At 45.2% G+C, this 22139-nt stretch overlaps 1 protein-coding gene and 1 long non-coding RNA gene across 5 annotated transcripts; one reads left to right on the top strand and one right to left on the bottom strand.

Moving 5' to 3' along the window:
* st6gal1 (ST6 beta-galactosamide alpha-2,6-sialyltranferase 1) lies at nucleotides 1–11306 on the bottom strand. 2 transcript variants are annotated; one of them, XM_066722658.1, is made up of 8 exons: nucleotides 11179–11306; nucleotides 10812–10953; nucleotides 6215–6865; nucleotides 5473–5734; nucleotides 5142–5239; nucleotides 4449–4550; nucleotides 3270–3444; nucleotides 1–2442 (listed from the first exon to the last, which is right to left on the bottom strand). In XM_066722658.1, the coding sequence occupies exons 2-8, from the start codon at nucleotides 10821–10823 to the stop codon at nucleotides 2189–2191; spliced, it is 1554 nt and encodes a 517-aa protein (XP_066578755.1). In that variant the 5' UTR covers nucleotides 10824–10953; nucleotides 11179–11306; the 3' UTR covers nucleotides 1–2188. The 2 variants fall into 2 exon arrangements, with proteins under 2 accessions (XP_066578755.1, XP_066578756.1); XM_066722659.1 differs by having other exon boundaries at nucleotides 6551–6865.
* LOC136768444 (uncharacterized) lies at nucleotides 11288–22139 on the top strand. 3 transcript variants are annotated; one of them, XR_010821979.1, is made up of 3 exons: nucleotides 11288–11404; nucleotides 20816–21438; nucleotides 21865–22139. It is a non-coding gene; the product is annotated as an uncharacterized LOC136768444 (long non-coding RNA). The 3 variants fall into 3 exon arrangements; XR_010821980.1 differs by lacking the exon at nucleotides 11288–11404 and adding an exon at nucleotides 15986–17799 and having other exon boundaries at nucleotides 20816–21512; XR_010821978.1 differs by lacking the exon at nucleotides 11288–11404 and adding an exon at nucleotides 15990–17799.

The following is a 22139-nucleotide window of genomic DNA, read 5'->3' as shown; positions in this document are numbered from 1 at the left end:
TCATGACAAGACATTTATTTTCACACAGTCGGTGCCCCTTCATGCACAGGCATCTGGGCGAGCTACACGGGACAGCATGGGAAATAAAACAAAGAAGAACCAAAGGCATTAACAGAAACACATCCCTAGAGCTAGGATACCGCCGTTGGCTTCCCTTTAAGAGGGTTGTCTGCCGTCTCATCAGTAGTTAAAGTACTTCAGAATTTCACAAAATCAGATCAAGGTTTTTTTTTGTTTTTTTTTTTATGAGCAACTGGTCAAAGATTGTTATCTTGCTGGTGTTTCAGAGGTGAATGTTGTTGATGTACTAAACGGCAAGAGTTGACTGAGCCAAGAGCAGGAAGGCAAATGGGGAGCTTCAGGACTTCAAGAGAGGGGGAGAGGGAGAAGAAGAAGAAGAAGAAGAAGAAGAAGAAGAAGAAGAAGAAGAGGGAGAGAGAGAGATAGACAGAGAGAGAGGTTGAGACATTTGATGATGCACTGTGGGCCTCACATCAAAACTATTCCGTTTCTGTCTTCTGTCTTGTCATGGTTGACTAACTCAGGGCCGGGTCTGCGGTTGTGGACTGACAACCAAGTCATGTCAGGGCCTTGAGTGGCAGCCAGCAAGAAAACAAGCAGCAGGAAATCCATGGTGAAGTGTGAAGTGGAGGGATAGTTACACGGACTATGAAGAGGTTTCACACCAAAAAGCAGGTGTGAGGTTGTGAGGGGGGCATATATACAGTGTGTAGCTACAGGGCGCTAGTAGGTGTGAGTAGGAGGGTCATCTGTACAGGGTAACACGTTGAACACAGGCTATAGACAGAAGTTGCTGTACAGGAGGAGATCAGTGAATGTTGGCCATGAGAAGTGCTCTCTGAGCTGACGCCTTGTCATCCCAGATCTCCGCATCCAGCTACACTTTGGAGAATCCCAGTGTCCCGTCATCTCCTACACTACGCCAGCCTTGACACCCCCTCGCCCCCCTGAATGAGCTCATCTTGCCCACCCCCCTTCCCATGGAGAAAAAGGCACAATGGAGTGATGGACAGAGGAATGTGTGATATTGACAATTCAGTGGCGTCATGCTAGTGGGACACGGAGGCCCCCCTCATCCCCCAAAGTATTTCCAATTCGTAAGAACATCCTTTGTGGCTTTGCTACCGTGTGTGGGTTTGCACAATGATATTTAGTCCAGATTCATCTTCACAGTTATTGACGCATCCAAAATGTCACCCAGTGAGGTTCAGAGAGGTATGAGGTGTTAAATGCAATTTGTTGAAGTTGATGAGGTAAGAACAGATGTAGAACTAGTTGAGTTAATAATACATGTGTGACTTGAACACTTAAGCTGTGACAATATTTGCATTGCTGTTCCTAGAGTTGGTACAACACATTGTGCACACGACTCTCCAGGACTTTATAGTTCGTTTTTTTACTTTCCACAATCAGAAACAGACACAGTCTTCATTTGGTCCCATTCAGTGTCTCAGAGGCCTACCCTTATACTTTATAGATATTTATTTTACTCACTGTTCCCCCCCGCCTAAAATTTTACTGCTTGACACTTCTGGATATTGTCACTGAGAGTCAAGTGAATTTAACCCCTGGCACATGCATGCACATAACACCCCCACTTCCTGCCATGAAATGCAGCTGCCCCCCTACTCCTAAAAGTCACAAAATAAGCCAGAAATTCTGAAACCACAATCAATGCCCAGTCAAGCAAGGGAGGTGCTGTAGGAGTGAGACCCAAACTGGAAGCTGGGGGGGAGGCTGTCCCACTGCCTGCAAGCCTGGGCGGGGGGCACTGGAGTCCGTGAGAGATCCGAGGTGGGTGTGAAACACTGTCACCAGCAGCGTCTGCTAGGGGAAGCTGTACCCCGTCCTGAAGCTGAAATCCGATCTGCTGTTTGAAGCGAATTGAAGCGTCTCTCTCTGTCTCACTCACTCACCTTCCTTCACTCTCCATCTCTCTCCCTATCCCTCCCTCCCACACAACCATCCAGACCCCCAGTCCGCAAGTCCGGGCACTTCCCCCCATTCCCATATTACCAGCAAGGTGAGTGAGGAGGAGGATGAAAATGTATGTAAAGCAGCTGTCTAAGCCAGCTCCCAAGCCAGCTCTCAAACCAGTTCCCAAGCCTGCTAGGAAATTGTTATTGTCCCCCTATATCCTTCCACCCCACCCCCCCCCCCCCTCAGCTCAGGGGCTCCCGGTGCAGTTGAGGGTGCCCAGGCCTGGCAGGGTGACCCGGCCGTGGGTGTAGATATCGTGATCGCTGCCCTGGTTCATCCTCTTCACAAGGTTCTTCTCATACAGCAGGGGGTGGTAGGCACCCAGCGTGCAGGCAGCATCCAGGAAGCGCTGGTAGTAGTGGCACAGCTCGGTGCGGCGGCGCGACGGCAAGAATTCGTACACGTGCACCAGCTCACACAGCGACATCATCAGCATTGTGCCTGCAACAAACACACAGACACAATGACATCATCAGCACTGTGCCTGCAACACACACACACAAACCGTGACATCATCAGTACCATGCCAGCAACACACACACACTCACAGTGACATCATCAGCACCATGCCTACAACACACACACACATTGTGACATCATTAGCACCATGCCTGAAACATACACACACCGTGACATCATCAGCACTGTGCTTGTCACACACACCGTAACATCATGAGTACTGTGCCTGCAACACACACACACCATAACATCATGAGCACCGTGCCTGCAACACACACACACACACACCATAACATCATTAGCACCATGCCGGAAACATAAACACACCGTGACATCAGCAGCACTGTGCTTGCCACACACACACACACACAGTGACATCATCAGCATAGTGCCTGCAACACACACAAGCTTGATCCTATGCTCTCCTATTAACTATGACTTCACATCTTGTCTGCATTTATTAGCTCACAAATCTAGGATGTAGGATTTGTATTAACTGTGTATTTTATTATGCACATTTGTAATTTTGAACTTGAATTTATACTATGCTTTGATCTGAAATTTTAAACTGTATTGCACTTTTATAATGCTCTTATGTTTTGTAAGTTGCCCTGGATAAGGGAATCTGCTACTAAATAAATAAATACATAAATAAATAATAATAATTATTATTATTATTAACACTGTGCCTGCATCACACAGACATGGAGTGACATCATCAGCACTGTGCGTGCAACACACACACATACACCGTGACATCATCCGCACAGTGCTTGCAACATTCACAGGGGCCTACAGAGTGGGCATACCCAGCAGCCCTGAAGAGGGCGGGTTCTTCTGGATGGGCTCGGCCATGTTCTCCTGGATTTGATCCCACAGCTGCCACTCCACCTGGGGGTGCAGGATGTAGAAGGGCTGCTGGGGGTGGACCTGCCGATACCGCTGATACTGCTTAAAGATGGGGTAGTCTGTCCTGTTGTACCACTGACACCGAGGGAGAGAGGGAGAGAGAGTCACGGGTGAGGCTGCGGGTGGAGGGTGTACTGAAATACCTGTCATGCACAGAGACACTGTGACCTCATTGGAACTGTGCTTGTTGTACACACAGACACAGTGACATCATCAGAACTGCATCTATTGTACACACAGACACAGTGACATCATCAGAACTGCATCTATTGTACACACAGACACAGTGACATCATCAGAACTGTGTATGTAATACACAGAGAAGCCTGGTGACCTCACACCGCCACACACTGCATCTAAATTCAAGGGCAGATAACGGTCACAGCATGCAGTACCCAAGACTCACCAGAAGAGGACCAAATACATCTGGGCTTCCCCACTCTCTTAACGGACCTTCCAGTCTTTCAGAGCTCCTCATCAGTTTAGTCTAATTAAACCACTTAATTGAATGACTAGTCCCATAAGACTTTCATTAACACTCCAGCTCCTGATGGGATAATTGGGCATTAGGGCTGAACTGCAGCACAAGGGCATCAGAGTGGCTGTCAGGTGGATGAGCTGTTACAATCGTGCGGAATTGTGGAAGTAAAAGCAGTGTGGTTTTTACTGTTCAGTTCAGGGACAATATATTTCCTAATATTACAAAGGGCTAGCACATTTCCGCTCAATGATAATAACCATGACAACCATGACACATCAGAAAATGAACAAGGAAAAATACATGTTCAGTTCGTTAGCCCCTTAAACTGTGCATCTTCACCCAATTAAGACCAAACCATCTCACTTTCAGAGCCCCCGCCGGCCAGATTCACCAACCCACAGTTTACATCTCAGACAATACATCTAAGCAAGGAAATCCCTCAAATTGCTTTTCTATTACTCAACCCATATGACATTTTCATCTCCATTTTCATGGAATCAAACAGGTTGCCTAAAATGAGACAAAGAAACTCTGTGTTGAAGACTTCGGTTGAACAATAGTTCAGTGCGTTTTAAGGGGCTGGGGGCTCAGGGCTCACCTCAGTCAGGTTGGAGGAGTAAGGGGCCGGGTCCCAGGCCACCAGCACCCCCGAGCTGTACAGAGAGCTGGAGAGGAAGTGATGGTCTTCAGAAGCCATGACCTGGGGACACACATAGACAATGACACACACACACACACACACAGTGACACACACAGGCACATAGACCGTGACACACACAGAGATAGACAGACAGACACACTACCTGTGTTACTGATTGACTGATGGGCAGAGCGAAGCGGGAAAAATATTAACTTTCCTAAAGACAGACTGGACTCTGCATTGAACACAGCAGCTATTCTTTACAGACTGGTTGGGTCTAGCTCCTGTTGCATGAATAACAAACAACACCTGAAGCACAATGTGTGTCTCCTGCTTTGACAGGACAGTGTGTGTCCTAACTCCACCTCCATCTCATCTTACATCAATATCATGCGATGGGGATAGATAGATTGGGATAGATTAGATACGCCCTGCCAATCGATACGTTCATGAAAACTACATGTAAATATTTCACTGTCCTTCTTTAAGAGTCACTTTACGGCTTCCCTCGCCCGCAATGAATAAAATATCAGGAGCTGAGAAACAAGAGTCCTGAGCCATTGCCTAACAGGAAAGAAATCGACAGACAGACAGACAGACACTACCAGTATTTCTGACAGACAGACACTAGGAGAGACAAACTGCCAGTACCTGGGAGTTGATGAGACGGATGGTGGTCTTGGTTCCCACGTCCCTCTCGTACCCTGCGGTGGGGGCTGCATTGAACCTCAGCACAGCATCATGGGAGTCTGCAACACAGGTGAGGGGATTCAGGCAATTAAGATTAATAGAGACCGTGCGGTAACAACAGCATCGATCAGAGAGAGATAGAGAGAGAGAGAGAGAGAGAGACTTGACTTTCCCTCTCCCCCCTCACCTCACCTCTCTCTCCCTCGATCCATCTCCCCCTTCACCTAACCAATCTCTCCCTCCATCTCCCTTCCCTCCCTCTCTCTCTCTCTCTTCCTCCCTCCCATCTCACCGATCTCCTTGCCCAGGCCGGACTGCCGCAGAGACCCGGCCGAGGAGACCACGGCACAGGTCCGGTAGGGGCCCAGCGCGGAGGTCAGAGGTTGCCGGGGCAGTTGGGAGCCCCAGGGAAGCCCCGAGAACGGGGGCAGGTCCGGGGTGAGGGAGGTCACCTGCACCCGCTTCTTAAGCTCGCACAGCAGCTGCCCCCCACTGAGACGGGGTGCCCCACGAGCCCCCGGCTTCTCGAAATTCACCCCGTACTTATTCATGGCCTGGAGACAGGGGGGGAGAGAATGGGAGAGAGAGGGAGAGAGGGGATGAATGACAGAAAGAGTAGTTGGTGGTCCACAGTAGCCATATTTGTCCTCCTGTTGGTCATTATTAGGAGCACACTGCCCCCCCGTGTCCTTCCCTTCCCTCTCCCTCCCCCTCTGCTCCTACCCCGTCATACATTCCCCCCTGTTATTTCCTTCAACCTCTTCCCTCCCCCTCTTCTCTCCCCTTCCCTCTCCCTCCCTCTGTCACTCGAACCCCCTCCCCCCACTTCCCTCTCTCACCTGGTAGTTCTGTACCACTTTCTTCAGCCTCTTGTTGAGCATGGAGCTGGACATGTCCTCGTCCCACACCTGTCCCAGCGAGGCACCCCCCCCTCCGAAAAACGACCCCCCCGCCCCTGCCCTCTCCTTCCTCCGCTCCCCTGCCCCACCGCCACCACCGCCACCGCCCCCCCACACCAGCTGCCACAGCCGTACCAGGAAGGGGGGCACTAGCCTGGAAAGGAAGCCCCCATCTTCTCGACCTCGGGGCTGGGGGCCAAAGGTAGGTGCAGCCCGGAAGCGGGGCCGGGGTAAGACCGTGGCATTGGGCTTAGGGTTCAAGCGGACACTCCTGCTGGGGTCCAGTTTAGGGTGGGCATTGGGGTGGGGAACCAGGTTGACATTCAGAGCCAGGTCAAGACTGGGGTGGGCGTCAGGGGGGGAGTGCAGGTTGGCACTGAGCACGAGGGGTCCCTTGGGGTGCAGGTCAGGGTGGGCATTGAGGAGGGCGTGCCCGCGGGGGTCGACAACAGGGCCACCGTGGGGTTTCACCTGGAGGTGTGCGGTCGGCCCTGTGGCGGCGGCGGCCATCTTGCCCGCCGGCGGCCCTGGGACCTTGGGGGGAGCTGGGTGGCCCGGGGCGCCCCGCACTGCCCTCTCCACGCCCAGGCCGGGGGTGCGGGGCCGTGCACGTGTGCGGGCCCGGACCCCGAAGATGGCGTCGGTGGCTGTGACGCTGTTCTCGGCGCAGAAGGCGTACAGGAAGCCCATGGCAACGCAGAAGAGAGCCATGCACACGCAGCCGCGCCGCGCCCGCCGGCGCAGCCGCCATAGCAAGCTCACCCGGTCCAGGGCTGCGCCGGGGATCTGTGGGAGAGAGGGATGGAGACAGAGAGAGAGAGAGAGAGAGAGAGAGAGAGAGAGACAGGTTTAGTGGGGAGCAAGGAGGAGGATATCCGACTCAGTTTGACACATTTGCTGGCTGGACATGTGACTCTGTAAACACAGCATAGAAATGCACACTCACACACATTCACTAACACACACTTACACATTCTCACTCACACACACACAGACATGCACACTCACTCACACACACTTTCACAAACATACTCTCTTACACTCACACACTCTCTCACACACACACACATTCACAGTGTGGGGGAAAAATATCAAAATCCTATCCTGCCTTTGTCCTTGGTGTGCTGTTACTCCTAAGCTGTTATCAGCAGCTCACATTCCTTTCTGGTAATGTAGATGTTAATGATTATTATTTATGAGTAATGATTATAATATTGATGAGATGGGAAGGCTTAGTTTAGAATGCCAATTAAATCACTGCTAGTTATTAGAAATGACCATTCAGGCACTGATTATAATATGTTAAAGCCCCATGAGGGTACGTCCCAGAGGGGGTATAAAAGCTTTGTTCTATTTTAAAATCTTTGGGAAACAGTGTCATGCTGGCCTAAAATCCTTTGAGTTCTGTGTTGCACTGTTCCTCCCATGCACGTAATAAATTCTGATTAGGACTCCCGACTCCAAAACTATTTTCCACCACAATCAACACACACAGATTCACAGACACACACATTCACAGAACCTTTCATACACAAACACGCAGGGCACAAAAATAGCCTGTACTCACAGAGCCAGTCCAGACAGCAGTAGCTAATAAATCACAGACGCTCTCAGACCGGAGCAGCTGTCATCAGCCGCCACTGTCAAGGCCAATAAACAGGCAGCTCGGCCCTCTGGTTGCGGGGGGGGGAGGCAGGCAGACAGTAATCCCCACTCCTACGCAGCACTAGACTGTTGTTCTCTGGGACCAGTGCTGTACTGGTCTGTATCTATCAAACTTACTTTACTGGAGTTCTAGTAAAAACATCCCTTCATCGCACTCTCTCTCTCTCTCTCTCTCTCTCTCTCTCTCTCTCTCTCTCTGTGTCTCCGTCTCTCCCACACACTGTTACTGTAATTGAATACTGGGCACTGTGGGCTCCAGGTTAGGTCTTGGAAGTTCCCTAGAAATTCCTCCCAACTTACTCGTTCAGATAAGGAATGACTCGTTTGCAATAAAGCCTGCATCATATTTTGTAGAAGAGACTCGAGCTGGTAGAGACACACCCGTTTCAGTTTGGTCTGGATGTGCATTGGTCAAAAGCTGAAGTGAAATACAGAGGAGCTTGCACATTCCACATTTCTTCAAGGACTAACATGAAATAACATCATGCCTCAGTGCTCCTCGGGAACGTACTCTACATTTCCAGACCCACTGCTGCTGGATAAAATAGTTTTTTGAACACTGTACGGCACAAATGTATTCTCCTGGGGATACTTTATCAGGACAACGTTGTCGAGCGCTTCAGGAATGTCACATTTTCACATAGCATCTATGACAAATCGGTGACACGAGCATGGAACACATCTATCCATAAATGAACCCAGCCTGGATGAGAGGAGGTGTTTGAATTAAATCAACAGCAAGCAGACACAAACAGAAGCTTGTGACTGCATGAATACTCGGCTGATTTGGCACAGCAGACGGTTACTACAAAACAAACAAACAAACTAAACAAAACGTCTGCCTGAAGTGAGTGTTTCCAGATATAACTGGCTCTCTTCCCAATTCCTGATTTGATTATATACCAGCAGCTCTTGCAGATAGAGGGGTAGGCTTGAACAGATAACACAGAAGAAGTCATTTCTGTCTGCAGTAACAGAAGATCGCTGTAATAGTGTGAACAACATGTTTCATATGTCAGTGCAGGTATATGCATTAAGAGGTTGCTGAACTTGTGGAGGGAGGTGGGTACGAAGAGATGGCCTTTTCACACATTAAAACTGAAAACGCTTGTTTGGATAAGTGTCCACCCCCTCTTATAATAGCAATCCTAAATTAGCTCAGGTGTAATCAATCACCTTCAAACTCACACAACAAGTTAAATTGCATCCACCTGTGTTAAACTGTAACAATTCACATGATTTCAGGTTAAATTAATCAGTTCCTGTAGGTTCCCTCTGCAAAGAATCGACCATGAGCACCAAGGAGCTTCCAAAAGACCTCAGGGACAAAATTGTTGAAAGGCACAGATCAGGGGATAGGTATAAGAAATACAAACAAAGACCTGGAATGACCCTTGGAGCACGGTCAAGACGATTATTAAGTGGGAGATGGCACCACCAAGACCCTGCCTAGATCAGGACATCCCCCCCAAACTGGATGACCGATCAAGAAGGAGACCGATCATGGAGGCTCTCAAGAAGCCAGGAGCAACTTTGCAAGAGCTACAAGCTTTTATGACCCAGACTGGTAAACATGTGACAACAATATCCCAAACACTCCACAAATCTGACCTGTATGGTAGGGTGGCAAGAAGGAAGTCATTCACCTTTCAGCAAGACAATGACCCGAAGCACACAGCCAAAACTACACTGCAGTGGCTAATGAACCAAAAGATCCATGTTCTTGTGTGGCCCAGTCTGAGACCTGACCTAAATCCAGTCGAACATCTCTGGCATGACTTGAAGATTGCTGTCCATGAACGCTCCCCAAGGAACCCGACAGAGCTTGAGCACGTTTGTACAGAATGATCAAATATGGCCAAATCTAGGTGTGTAAAGTTTGAGACCTATTCCTACAGACTCACAACTGCACTTCCTATCAAAGTGTTTCTACCAAGTATTAACTCAGTGGATTGGATATCGATGATGATATTTCAGTTTTTTTGTATTTTTAATGTACAACTCCGCGGTCATAAATCAATGTTTAAGCTGTAATATTGTTTTAACAATAAATAGATTTCCCCCTTAACAGTGTGGACTATGGTGTGTAGACAAGTATGAACATGTTGCATTTAAATGCATGAAACTGCGACACAACAGAGACTTCAGAGAGAAGAGAGAAAAAGGAAGAAACCTTTTATACCACTATGCCACAGAGATACCACCCCGTAGCCAGTCTCTCTGGTATAGTGATATAAATACCAAGTGACTGCTGTGGTCAGTTCACTGCAGCCTCCAGACGCCGGATATATCCGCTCAGTACCGGTCCTGTTTTTAACCACATTTAAACATTTCTTTTTTTCGGGTTACGGACGCTGTTGTCCATTTCGTTATTAGCTTTCTCGGTTGTTGTGTGTGTGTGTGTGTGTGTGTGTGTGTGTGTGTGTGTGTGTGTGTGTGTGTGTGTGTGTGTGTGTGTGTGTGTGTGTGTGTGTGTGTGTGTGTGTGTGTGTGTATGTGTTGCGTCTGGCGTCTGGATAGTGGGGGGATTTCCCGTTGTAAACACATGAATAGACAGCGAAAAGGGAGCCAAGTTGAACAGGTCAGAGAGAACTGGTCTTGAATATCAATCCGTGTATGCCCGGACGCTTGTTCTGCATCGTCCGCACTGGGAAACGAATAATAATCATTATCGTTATTGTTGTGGTTCCTATTGTTATTACTATGACTATAAATAGCAATCAACAATAGGCTATATTACCGCTCGGTGCCCGAGTGAGAATTAAAACAAAATCAGCCGTCCTTACACGCACTCTAGCGCAGAAAACAACAAAACATTGCGGCATGTCTAGTAGCAGTACAATTGTTCTGATTATTATGATGATGCTGATTATTATTATTATTACTATTAGTATCATAGAAACAGCAGTCGTGGCGTCATTAAAACTACAAACTGCACCTTTGCTGAATATGGGAAGACAGAGAGATGGTCGATTACACTCGGATACGGATCCTGTCCGATTAGCAGCGGCTGGCGCAGAGACTCGGGCTGGCAAAGGGAAAGCGCTGACTTCACTGAACTGCTTACCAAATATCCCATCGCCCGGGCTGGCTGTATGCTCTGCCCTCTCCCTGCGTGTCTCTCAGCCTCTCTCTCTCTCTTTATCCGTGTAATCCTGTTAGTGGGGTGTCTCTGGCAGTCCAGACATTTTCTCTCGTCCACTGCAGATCTACAGTGGTGGATGCGTGCAGAGAGAGAGAGAGAGAGAGAGAGAGAGAGAGAGAGAGAGAGAGAGAGAGAGAGAGAGAGGGGGGGAGGGAGGATGAGAGGGAGGTAGAGAGAAACAAGTTCACCTTGAATTGAAACGCAAAATGATAATAAAAAAGACCACTAAAAATAAGACATGACTCCCCCCTGTCCCCCCTCTCTCGCCTCTAACACACAAACCCCGTACCTCCGCGCAATGCGCCCTGCGTCGCTGTCACTCCGGCGGTCTGCGGTGCTGGCGGCGGGTCGGGCTCGCTGCTGCTGCCGCTCTGGGGAGGCGCTGCACCGGTGAGACTGGGCAGCTCTCTTCGCATCCGGCAGGCCCGCAGTGGTGCGACCCCGGCTGTGCCCTGCTGGCTAGCGGGCTCCGCAGTGTGCAGCGCCGGAGAGAGGAGCAGGATCGTCCCCGTACAGTATGTGGAATAGTCGGGGAATTCGCCGCAGTATACGACGGAGGGAGGGAGGGCGGTGTGTGTGTGTCTGCATGTGTGTGTTTTAGTGATGTCCCTGTGCAACTGTTTGGCCCTAGAGGTGTTAACTTTGGTCTCTCTCCCAATTTAGTTCAATGCAATTTAATGCAATACACCCCCCCCTCGCTCTCTCGCTCTCTCTGTCTATCTCTCTATCTCGCTCTCTGTCTCCTTCTCAGTCGACTGTTTTAAATTTAGACGCGTTTTGCAGATGAAGCCGAGCAGCAGAAAGGGGGGGGGGGGCGTGTTGAAATACATAAATAATCCAAACGGAATAAAAATGAAGGGCAAACGATGAGCGATACGGTGTTTCTGGGGAGGGATTGGGATAGATATAATAATGGATAGATACTACGGGAGACTATGCATCTGTATGAAGGACAACGTTTATGTATATTGTCGTGTTGTTGTTGTTGTTCGTGGTGGTGATATTTACAACCCTTTACATAATGCAATTATGATTTTACAATATTTATATATATAGACCCGAGATTCTCCTATCCAGCCTGCCAGACAGACAGACAGACAGACAGACAGACAGACAGACAGACAGAAAAAAAAACACCCACACCTTCACCGCAGTTAGTATTACTTTATATTCGGTTCTGTAAACGAAACAGCTGCTACCAAGACACTCGAGACAGGATATCACAGTTAATACACGGATGCACTGTTTGCAGCTTTGAGTAACTGGAGATATACTTTTTCAATAAGCAAAGAAATAGTGATGCAGCATTTTGTGAGATGTCTTTATGATTTACTATAAAAAGTAGCCTACGCACATGGGCGTGTCCACATGGGTGGCATAGGGTGGCAGCTGCCATCCTTAAAACGAGCTCTGCCACCCCACTTGCCACTCCAGCTAAGTTCCAAGAAAAAGTAAAACCTTGTACACTCAGTGCTATTGATCTGAATATTAGTAGAATTATATTTAAATTATTGTGGGTTATACATCTTAATGAGACAAAGAACCCATGCAATCCGATTCGATTCAGTGTGTGATTAATATTTTTGTCATCGCACGAATTCGAGTGGTCTGTCTGGAAAGGGTTAATTGTATTTGAATTGAACTGTATTCACAATTAAAATTTTCACACGAAAACTAGCCAGACAGTTAAATAATAGCACTTAAACGTCTTTCGTCAGTCAGTTGCTTAACGTGTAATTGCTGTAACCGCTTATTTAATCAAATAAGGCTATTCTGTATGATGCAAAGACAACATAATTAACTTACCATACAAGTGGAAATAAGGATGCTAGCTTTCTGCTTACCTTCGAAAAGTAATTGCTAATGTAAGTCTACTTCTCTTTGAGACATGGAAACCAGTCAAAAATGCTGTAACAGTCACAGATCCGTTTCCACTGTGTTGTTGTTGTTTTTTGGTGGTAGATCTTTATGATACATTTATGTGGCTTTACATGCTGAATAGATGTGAGTAACACATGATGACGATGAACAGGGTTGGGAAGGTTACTTTTCAAAAGTATTCCTACACAATACTGATTACCTTGTTTTGAAAATAATCTGTAACCCAATGCAATACATTACTCAAAATCAGTAACGTAATCAGAATACTTTTAGATTACTTTTGGAATACTTTTTTTCTTTATTAAAAAACAAAAGCAGCTGCTTATTGTACTTTGCATTTTGTAGTATATGCATATTTAAACAAGTGAAACTGCATTTTGATACCCTTTACATTTTTACAAACCGACATAAATCAGACATCAATAATGCGTTAATGTCAAAGGTATATGTCAATCACTGTCATTTTAATGCAGGCACATGGTTTGTTTTCTGCTAATCAGTGATATGTGACATGCATTTTCTTGAAAACTTAAACAGGTATCTTCTCTAAATTGTAAGTAAGTTAAATGCTTACAAATTCTACTGTTTATTTTGTACTATCTGTGAAGATACATGGATCAAGCAACTTGCTATAACAAAGTGGATTTAAATGCATTGCATTTTTCTATCCATGAGAAATGCAGTCACAAGTGTCAAATCACCCGGCATCGAAAACAGTTCCATTTTCCATTTTATTTCTTTGAAAGTGAACAATTGCCTGTAGTTCACCGAGTTAAATCCCTGTCAACACACAATGTTGCCACAGCGTTGTAGAACTGTGTGTTACTCCCATTCTGCTGCCTGTTGCACAATGGCGCTCTTTGGCTAGATAACGTAAACACAATGTTGCAAAAATACTACACGTGGATCCCTTCAGTTTTGCGAAATTTCCTTACACTTTCATGTAAATAATCTAGAAGCAGGCCCGACGTCAAGAGGGTTCAATGGGTACAGATGACCCCGGGCCCAAGGCCCAGGGGGCCCATGCAAAGGTCTATGGTTGACCCTTAAGTGATCAAGTACAACTATTTACTTACTGACTTATATCACTGAAAATATAATGTATATGTATTTACATGATAAATAAATGTATTGTTATCATTAAAACACATTTCAACTTAATCTGATACCCCACCCCCCCACTGTTATTGTGAAAATGGTGCGGTCGCAGCGCTTGTCCAGTCAGATGCCGGGACACAGGCTGTGCATTCATTGTGCAGCTCCTATGAAGCGGGAACTGACTGGCGAGTCAAAATGCCTCAGGAAAGGCAAAAAGCAAGGGCTCAAAAAAGAAAAACCAGGGGATAGAGAGGAAAAGTAAACGAAAGAAGCAGAGAGGCAATGGCCACATTTCTTGACAATCATGAAGCACCAGGTATGACAGGCGAAGCTGAACGTGGCGAAAGTGAGGAGCTGGTAGACTAGCAAATATAACTTCAGCTCGCTGGCGTAACCTCTAAGTAACGTTAGCACGTTCACTTCACCAGATAAGAAAAAAAAAACAGTTTCACTTCCCTTATAAGTAGGGATGGGTACCAAAACCCGGTATTAAACGGGCCCCGCTGCTAAATTATTAAATACCGTAGTATTGATGAGCTCCGACGTTACGGTTCTTTTTAACGTCTCGGTGTCATTGATAATCGCGCAGCCGCAGCCTCTCTGCTCTGTGTCGTGCTGAGCTGCACACACACACACACACACACAGGGCGACCAGAGCCCAACAAACCAAATGTGGGACAAAGAGTATGTTTGTGTGGGACAACGTGTGACACGTTACCAATGCTGAGAAGTGCTGATTTTGATATGACGTCTATCAAACTTAATCGTAATTTCCCCGGGCGCTACGTAGGCAGCAAAGCCGGTGACAGCAGGTCCACCTGCACTTGACATCAAACAGCCCGTGATGACAGCATTCCCTGCTTTCTTCACAGCCAAAGGATAACATTATTGACATTTAGATTTGTTTTCAGTGAGATATTATTGAGTTTATATAGTGACTTTGCTGTTGTAAGCATTACTGTTCTAGAAACAACATTATTTTAAAAAATAATATATTTTTTAAAAAGCAATTATTTAGTAATTGATAATAAAACGAACCGATAAGGAGTATCGATAAGAGTAATAGTATTGATAAAATCCTAACGATACCCATCCCTACTTATAAAGCAATTATATTGCAACCTGCTGGTATTACTAAAGCTTGCAATTAGCGAATTGTTAGGCCTAAAGTCAGCAAGAAGCAGTTTGGATCCCAATTTGGGCTTTTGAAAACTAGTTCCAAAATTAATTAATTATGGCAAACAACACTATAACTTCATCAGCATAGGCCTAATTGTTCTTTAGTTGGTTTAGCCTAATTGTGGGATTTAGTTATCTAGCTTGCCACTGTCTGACATGTGTTTATCGTTAAAATTATTTTCAATACAATTTGTGTCTTGGATAAACACAATGCATTCTCTAAATCTCAAATAAGAGGGCTGTCAACGAGGCTATATCTAGCTGAATCATATTGTTACAGAGTCATAAATACACTGAATTGTAGCCTAAATCACATTTCAAGTGAATGTTACAATTATTTAATCCTATACAAAACCAGCTGGTCATGCCACCCCTTATTTTGCTCTCTGCTCCCCCCTGAGCATGCCATCCCATGTATGAAATCCTGGACATGCCACTGCCTACACATAACACTGGTCATAGTGGAGTCATTTGTATACATTATATTAGTAAGTTTATTTGTGTACAATGCCTGGAGTGGAAATTAATGTAAACAACTCTACAGAGAGTTCCTCAATTTAGTGTTATGTCAGATTAACTCAGATTAAAATACTGGAAATGTGGCCAACACTGGTACAAGAGTAACTTTAACAGTCTGTTGTCTGAAATTGTGTTAATTCTTACACTTTAATACTTAAATTAAATTAACACTGAATTTATCTGCTCTGTGAGGTCAGTGAATGTCCGGTACAGGCGTTACTGTGGGCCGATTTGCTCGGCATTCAATTAGGATTCAATTAAAACTTTGATCCACCCGTTGCCGCTTCATTTTGAGTAAGACGCTACTAAATTATAATCATAAATGCAGCCTGCGTGTAAAATGTAATTGCTATAGCTGAAGGGTCAAGGTTTTTATTTACTTTAATCCGTCCCTTTGTCCCTATCGGACTCTCGAACACGTCTGCCTGTTATTCCATGCCCCTCTTCCAAAAACAAGTGGATATAAATAAATAAAGGGAGATACTGAAAGTAAACGGGGCGCTGATTGTAAAGCTGGAACCGAGAGGAGACGCTAGTGGTCCTGGTCCTGGCTCTTGCCCTTGCCCCTTTTAAAGTGGACTAATTCATGTTTTGCTGCTGGGCTATCAGTGTTTTGAAGGTTTGTCCAGCATTGGTTTGATGAAAGACATTCATACTGCAGTCGAACCCGCGTGTCAAATCCAACTTTTAATCCACTTAAATAATTTTGACGGTTAAATCCCAATGGAGCAGTCCAATAAGAAACAACAACTTAATTATAACTTTAGTGAAGTGATACAAAAATTGCAGAAGCGTCACGGAAAAGGGAATTGCGAAACGACCGGCGGAATTGAGAAAGAGTCGTAGGGTTCTTCGTGAGTACCCCGTGCCCTGCTGGTTTTTGTTCCAACTGAGGTCTTAATTACTTAATTTAACTGTATTGCTTTGTTAGTTCAATTAAGCATTCAATTAAGTAATTAAGACCGGTTAGAAGAATAATATAAAAATAAAAACAGCAGGGCAGGGAGTACTCCAGCACCAGTTTGAAAACCACTGGCATATGCAATGGGGTTACAGTAAGCAAGAGCGCACCGAGTAAAACTGTAAGAGACTTTAAATACGGCAATTATTCATTATTATTATTTGCAACTAGCTTTATTTTGAACTATCTTCATTACATCGAGGAGACGTATCTCCTGTTTACCTCTTCCCCCTGGCATTCTCTAAACTGAACTAAAATCTTCGGCTAGAAACGATTAAATATTGACAGTTGTCATCCTGTCGGAGGTTTCGCTTCTTCTATCGAGGAAGCCCCACTTAGGCAGATTGAAACGGGGGCTGTAGCTAACTTTCTATTAACTATCCTTTATTAGTTAGTAGTGTCCTTGGGTGTTTGTGTTATAGTTGTATGGGAATGGTAGTTTTATATTTGACTGGCTTCCATTTCTTTTGTTATATTTGGGTAGGGTTTTTAGTGTTAAGTGCTCAGGGATTAAAGGCACTTTAAGCTAAGTTTTATTTAGAATTAATTTTTACATTCGCTTCTGTAGGGGAGACCGGGGAGTGTTGTAACACTGTCAGTTTGACCGATCGGAAAAGAGCTGCGGTGATGTCATCAATATCGTAGAATCACATTTCGTTTTCAAGCTCACATGAGAAGTGGCATGTCTCTTAGAGCCATGCATTTCAGCCCGAGCCCGACGGGCCCGGACTTATTTACACCCCTCGGGCCGGGGGGCTGCGGGCCAATTTTCACGTCATAGTTCACACGCGGGACGGGCATCGGGCCTGTTTTAGGCTCCTCCTCCTTTTTATATTTTAGACATTAATTAATTAAAAGAAACTATGAGAAGTTGATGATGGTAAAACAAACCTATAAAGACTTTTTATAACCTATCACGCGTGACAGAGTCTGCTCACGCACACACAGGTTTCCCACGGAGAGCATGCTGCCTCGCCTGCGCAGACCGGCTCGCACGGTGTTCAGTGTCCCCGCCGGCGGCAGCTGCAGCAGCGAGCGCGTCTTCAGCTCAGCTGGAAGAGTTAGAGAAGAAATGACTGGACTGAAACCTCCACTGTGGACGCTGTGCTTGTTCTCCACGATGCTCTGTAAGAGACTGTTTTTCTGGCTGTAGCCAGACTAGGATGCTGTCTTGTTTTTCGTTTGATTGGACTTTATTTTCATTAGTCTAGCTGTTGGAAACTATTGGACATAAGAACGGCCATGTTCTGTGGCGACGCCTTGTTGTTTCAGGTAAGATAACCTGTTTATTTTATATGTTTAGATCGTACAGCCCGTTCGATAGTTTTTCCGCAAGACTTTGCGAGCAGCAGAGCAGCCTGGTCAGCTTGTCAAAAAATCCTTTTTACTGTGGTGGTGATAATAAACATTTAAACTAACATTGTGTGATATGCTTGAAGTGTTTTATATCTATGGATTTGATTGTAGGCAAATCAAGTGTTGATTTGAGAGGCTAAATTGATCAAACGTGATCAAACGTGATCAAACTCACTGTCGGCCGCTGGCCGCTTGGTCGTCACTTTAAAAAACAAAAACTTTAATTTAACAAACAAAATGCTCCAAACATTTGTCTAAATTAAATTAATAAACAAACGAAAATAAGTATAAATACTTTGCCATTAAAAACAAAACTGAGCTATTTTAATGGCTGCAACAGTAATGGGGAGAAAAAAAAACAAAAAAAAACGGGCTCCAATCGGACAATTGTGATCAGCTGTCGGACAAGGAACCGGGATAGGGCATGAGCGTCTCGGACCGGGCTCGGGAACAGCAACTTCATGATTCCCTCAAATTCTGGCTCAACAGATCTTGATTACTTCCTAATCCCACTTTCAGGAATACCCCCCTGTCGAGCCTGCCCTGTGGGAGAGTGGGTACAAGTTTCTATCTCGTAAATCAAAGGAGGTGGCGTGGTCTTGTAGTGTGTCACCACTATTTACCCACTACACGGTAACATACTAAATTATCCAAAAGTAATTGACCATTCTGTGACATGCGAGTTGTAGCCTGTAGCTGATCAGAGAACATGAGAGTAACATGTCTTAAATGTGTTGAACACTAATTTCATAACATTGTTGCAAAATGAGTGTGTGCATACTTCCAACTACAACTCTACACATTCATATTAAATCACTCACCACTAGGTCTATTGTTTCATAAAGTACTACATAATAAAACGGATCTATTTGGCGCACACACCTGTGTCAAATAGAAATAATATGGGACAACATGGTAAACAAAACAAATGTCAAAGAGGAATGTACAAGAAGAACATCACATGACAGGACAAAATATAAAATTCCCATGTTTTGTTCGACCATTGATTTGTTCTCGGGAAAGTAATGTAATCCCATGATGAACACGCACGCGTGATCTCTTAACTGACTTCACATCTTGTCTGCACTTGTTAGTTATTCCAATCTAGGATGTAGGACTTGTATTTTCCTATGCACTTTGTGAACGTATTTTTTCATCTCTGACTTTATAATGTATTGCACTTTTGTAATGCGCTTATTTTGTAAGTCGCCCTGGATAAGAAATAAATAACCAAATAGGCTGGCTCACCGTGCTGATCACCGCCGGGTCTCTACACGATCCAGCATCCTAAATTCTCAGCGTCAGTTGGACTTTACGGTGGACCAGTATGGCAGGTGATCTAGTTGCCCGGCTTTCCAGATCTCCCTTCATCTCCTCACACAGGTCACATACTGCAGCTCTATTGAACCTCCTCATTGGGCGGGTTAAGGAAAGACATTCTTGCGATTGCATATGGCGGACAATGTGTTCCTAATAAAATAAGAGAGAAATCATACATCGAAAGTAAATGTATTTATCTAATTATGTATATTTGTTATTTGTATATGTATACTTTTTTCATATTGTATTTATTGCGTATTATTATTTGTACTTATGTCACAAATGATCCTCCATAGTTGTGTAGCAGCCTTTATAAGGTCATAGGCTGCGAGGGCTGCTATAGAAAATGCGTTTGCACTCCCATTTTCTACCAACGCCGCAGCCCCGTCCGTGTTAAGGACAGCTTCATCGTGCTGGTAAACTAGGACAGAAAAAAGTCCTCCTTTGCACCGGAAATGTTTGATTAATCTCCCATTCTCCTACTTGCATAGGCAATGATATCGCATTCATAAAAAGATTTGCGATTTGACATGCCATGACGTAACTCAATTGTCGGGAAGCACGAAATCCACATTTGCTGAAACAAACCTGTCTTTCAAACCATTTGTTTATGTATAATGTTGGCATAGAATAGCCTTATGCATATTCAGTGTTGGAAAGTTAGATTAAAATGCTCTATTGAGAGCGAGATATTTATTAATGTGTAATGACAACATGGGGCCTCGGGTGTCAGACATTAAAGGGAGGAAGGAAAATGCCGTGAGTAAGGCAGAGACAGCAGACAATGTCCTGCCGTGTTGTGTTTGAAGGGGTTATGAGTCAGAGTGTGAGAACAGGACCCCGGCACCGCTGCTGTGTAAGATTACAGTTTAATCTGTATGTGGGGTGTGCTGGACGAAGTCAGCTGCTGTTTGATGAGTCGCAGTGCAAATGCGGCAAGCGGAAAAACAGGTTTAATCCATAGATAAGAAAATGAGAGAGAGAGGTTATTATATCGGCCCATTACCGTATGATACTAGTAATTCACACTGATATTAGTGGTTAGATCTTTGTGTTAACATATCTATATACGTAGCCTATGTGTCGAAAATCAGTCCCCTTTTACGTATTTATATGTATTCATTATTAATGTATGTCTATTTTTGTAGTGCGGTGATGTAAATCCTGCTGAGGGATCCAGTGTCCCTGGATTAAACCATTAAAAAAATAATTCACGAATGAAGTAGAAAACGGCTTTGATCCAAGCCTAAATAAAAGCGTTAGAAGGTCGGTCACTGCTCTTATCCAAATAATAAATTATATCATAAACAGGAATAAATTATCCATAACCTCAACTCCAATAGACAGTTAAAGCTTTCGGTTTTCTATAGCGCCTTTCATCCCAAGGTACCTCAAAGCACTTTGCAACTGGGAGGGGACCCTCTTCACTCACCACTGGAGCAGCCGACCACAACTGTCTCATGCAGCTATATTGGCGTGGGGAGGTGGATAAGTCAGTTCTTTAGCCCACATAATTACAAACGTCTTTCTTTCAGCTTCCCAGTACCACAAGGGGACCCAGAGTAGATCCTTCTGCAGAGAACCTGTCTGATGTTTGTTCTTTTTCCCACAGAGGCGGTGTGGAGGCGATCCTGACCCAGTGTAGTCCCAGTTCCGCTGCGATGGAGGCGCAGCTCGAGACGATCCATCAGAGGGGAGCAGGATAGACCTAGTACCCCAACCAAAGGAGTGGGCCTCCTTCAATCTAGGACTCGGAGTACACTGACTAGATCAGGCTAGGAGTAGCCCCACCTGTCTCCAGGGTCTCTCCTCTGGCCACGGGTTTCTTCGTTCCTTAATTCTGCCTCTCCCCCGTCAATGCAATGGAGGAGACTTCAGTTTAGTAGACACATCTCACAGAAAGGTATGGGCTTTGCTCCTAAAGACTTGAACTGCCCAGTGAAGCTGCCACATAAAAAAAAAGATGTCTGAGGTTAGTTTCAGAACTCACCGTCTGCTAGAGGAGTGTTACAGTTTCTATAGAACAGAGAAAAGGGGAGTGCTGGCGAGTACATCCAGTATAGAATGGTCACTGTGCAGTTTTTCCTGCAGGACCCTAGGGGTACCAGAAGACGATCCAGATGGGGAGGTTTGGGAGAAAGTAGGAGGAAAGAAAAGACAAGGGGTGGACAGAGAGGATAAATCTATCAAGACCGAGGGGCATCTGGACACCGCAGGACAGCTATGGCAGCTTCGGTGAGTGTAAGGAGAACAGAGGAGTGGCTGGTCCATAGCCTGACCTGCCAGGAGTTCCATACCTGGAGAAAAAGGTAGTGGAATAATGTACTGAGATGATGGGAGCTAAGGCTTTTGGGACAGAGGAGCAGTTGACTGAAGAAAGCAAGGAAAGGGAAGGGAAGAAAGGAGAATTCCCCCTAAGCAAGAAGATCTTAGACCAGTCTATGATGAGAACCATAAGATATTTTTCTATGAGAGTGTGGAGGATGGGAGATGAAAGGGTGCTCTTTATAACTGGTTTGGTCTGGAAGTCTTTGGATTCCCCTCAGAGCTGCTCCCTGCCTCCAGGGGAGCAAAGCATGGCCTAGACTTGCTGCTCTCTATAGTACAAATGTTTGAATTTAGCTCCTATGTGCTGCCTGACTGGCTCTTTGTCTTTTTCAGTGACTGAAACCACTCCAGGGTCCACACAGGAACCACAGAAAACAATGCACCACCAGAACTGAATTAACCACTTCTGTAGAATTGAGTGATAACCTAGTTTTACCTAAGACATGCTTTTAGTTTTAATTTTTTTTGTTGTTGTTTTGTTTGATTTAATTGAATTGATGTTTTTGAGTTTTGTTATGCACTTGCTTCGATTATGATTTGTTGATTCGAAATGTGCATTTTGGTAAAAGAAAATATGAAATACAAATAAAGAGTATTTTACAGAGAGA

Source organism: Amia ocellicauda, chromosome 14 (assembly GCF_036373705.1).
Source record: "Amia ocellicauda isolate fAmiCal2 chromosome 14, fAmiCal2.hap1, whole genome shotgun sequence".
Lineage (NCBI taxonomy): Eukaryota > Metazoa > Chordata > Actinopteri > Amiiformes > Amiidae > Amia > Amia ocellicauda.
The sequence above is the reverse complement of the archived record's forward strand: the minus strand, read 5'-3'. Positions and strand labels throughout refer to the sequence as shown.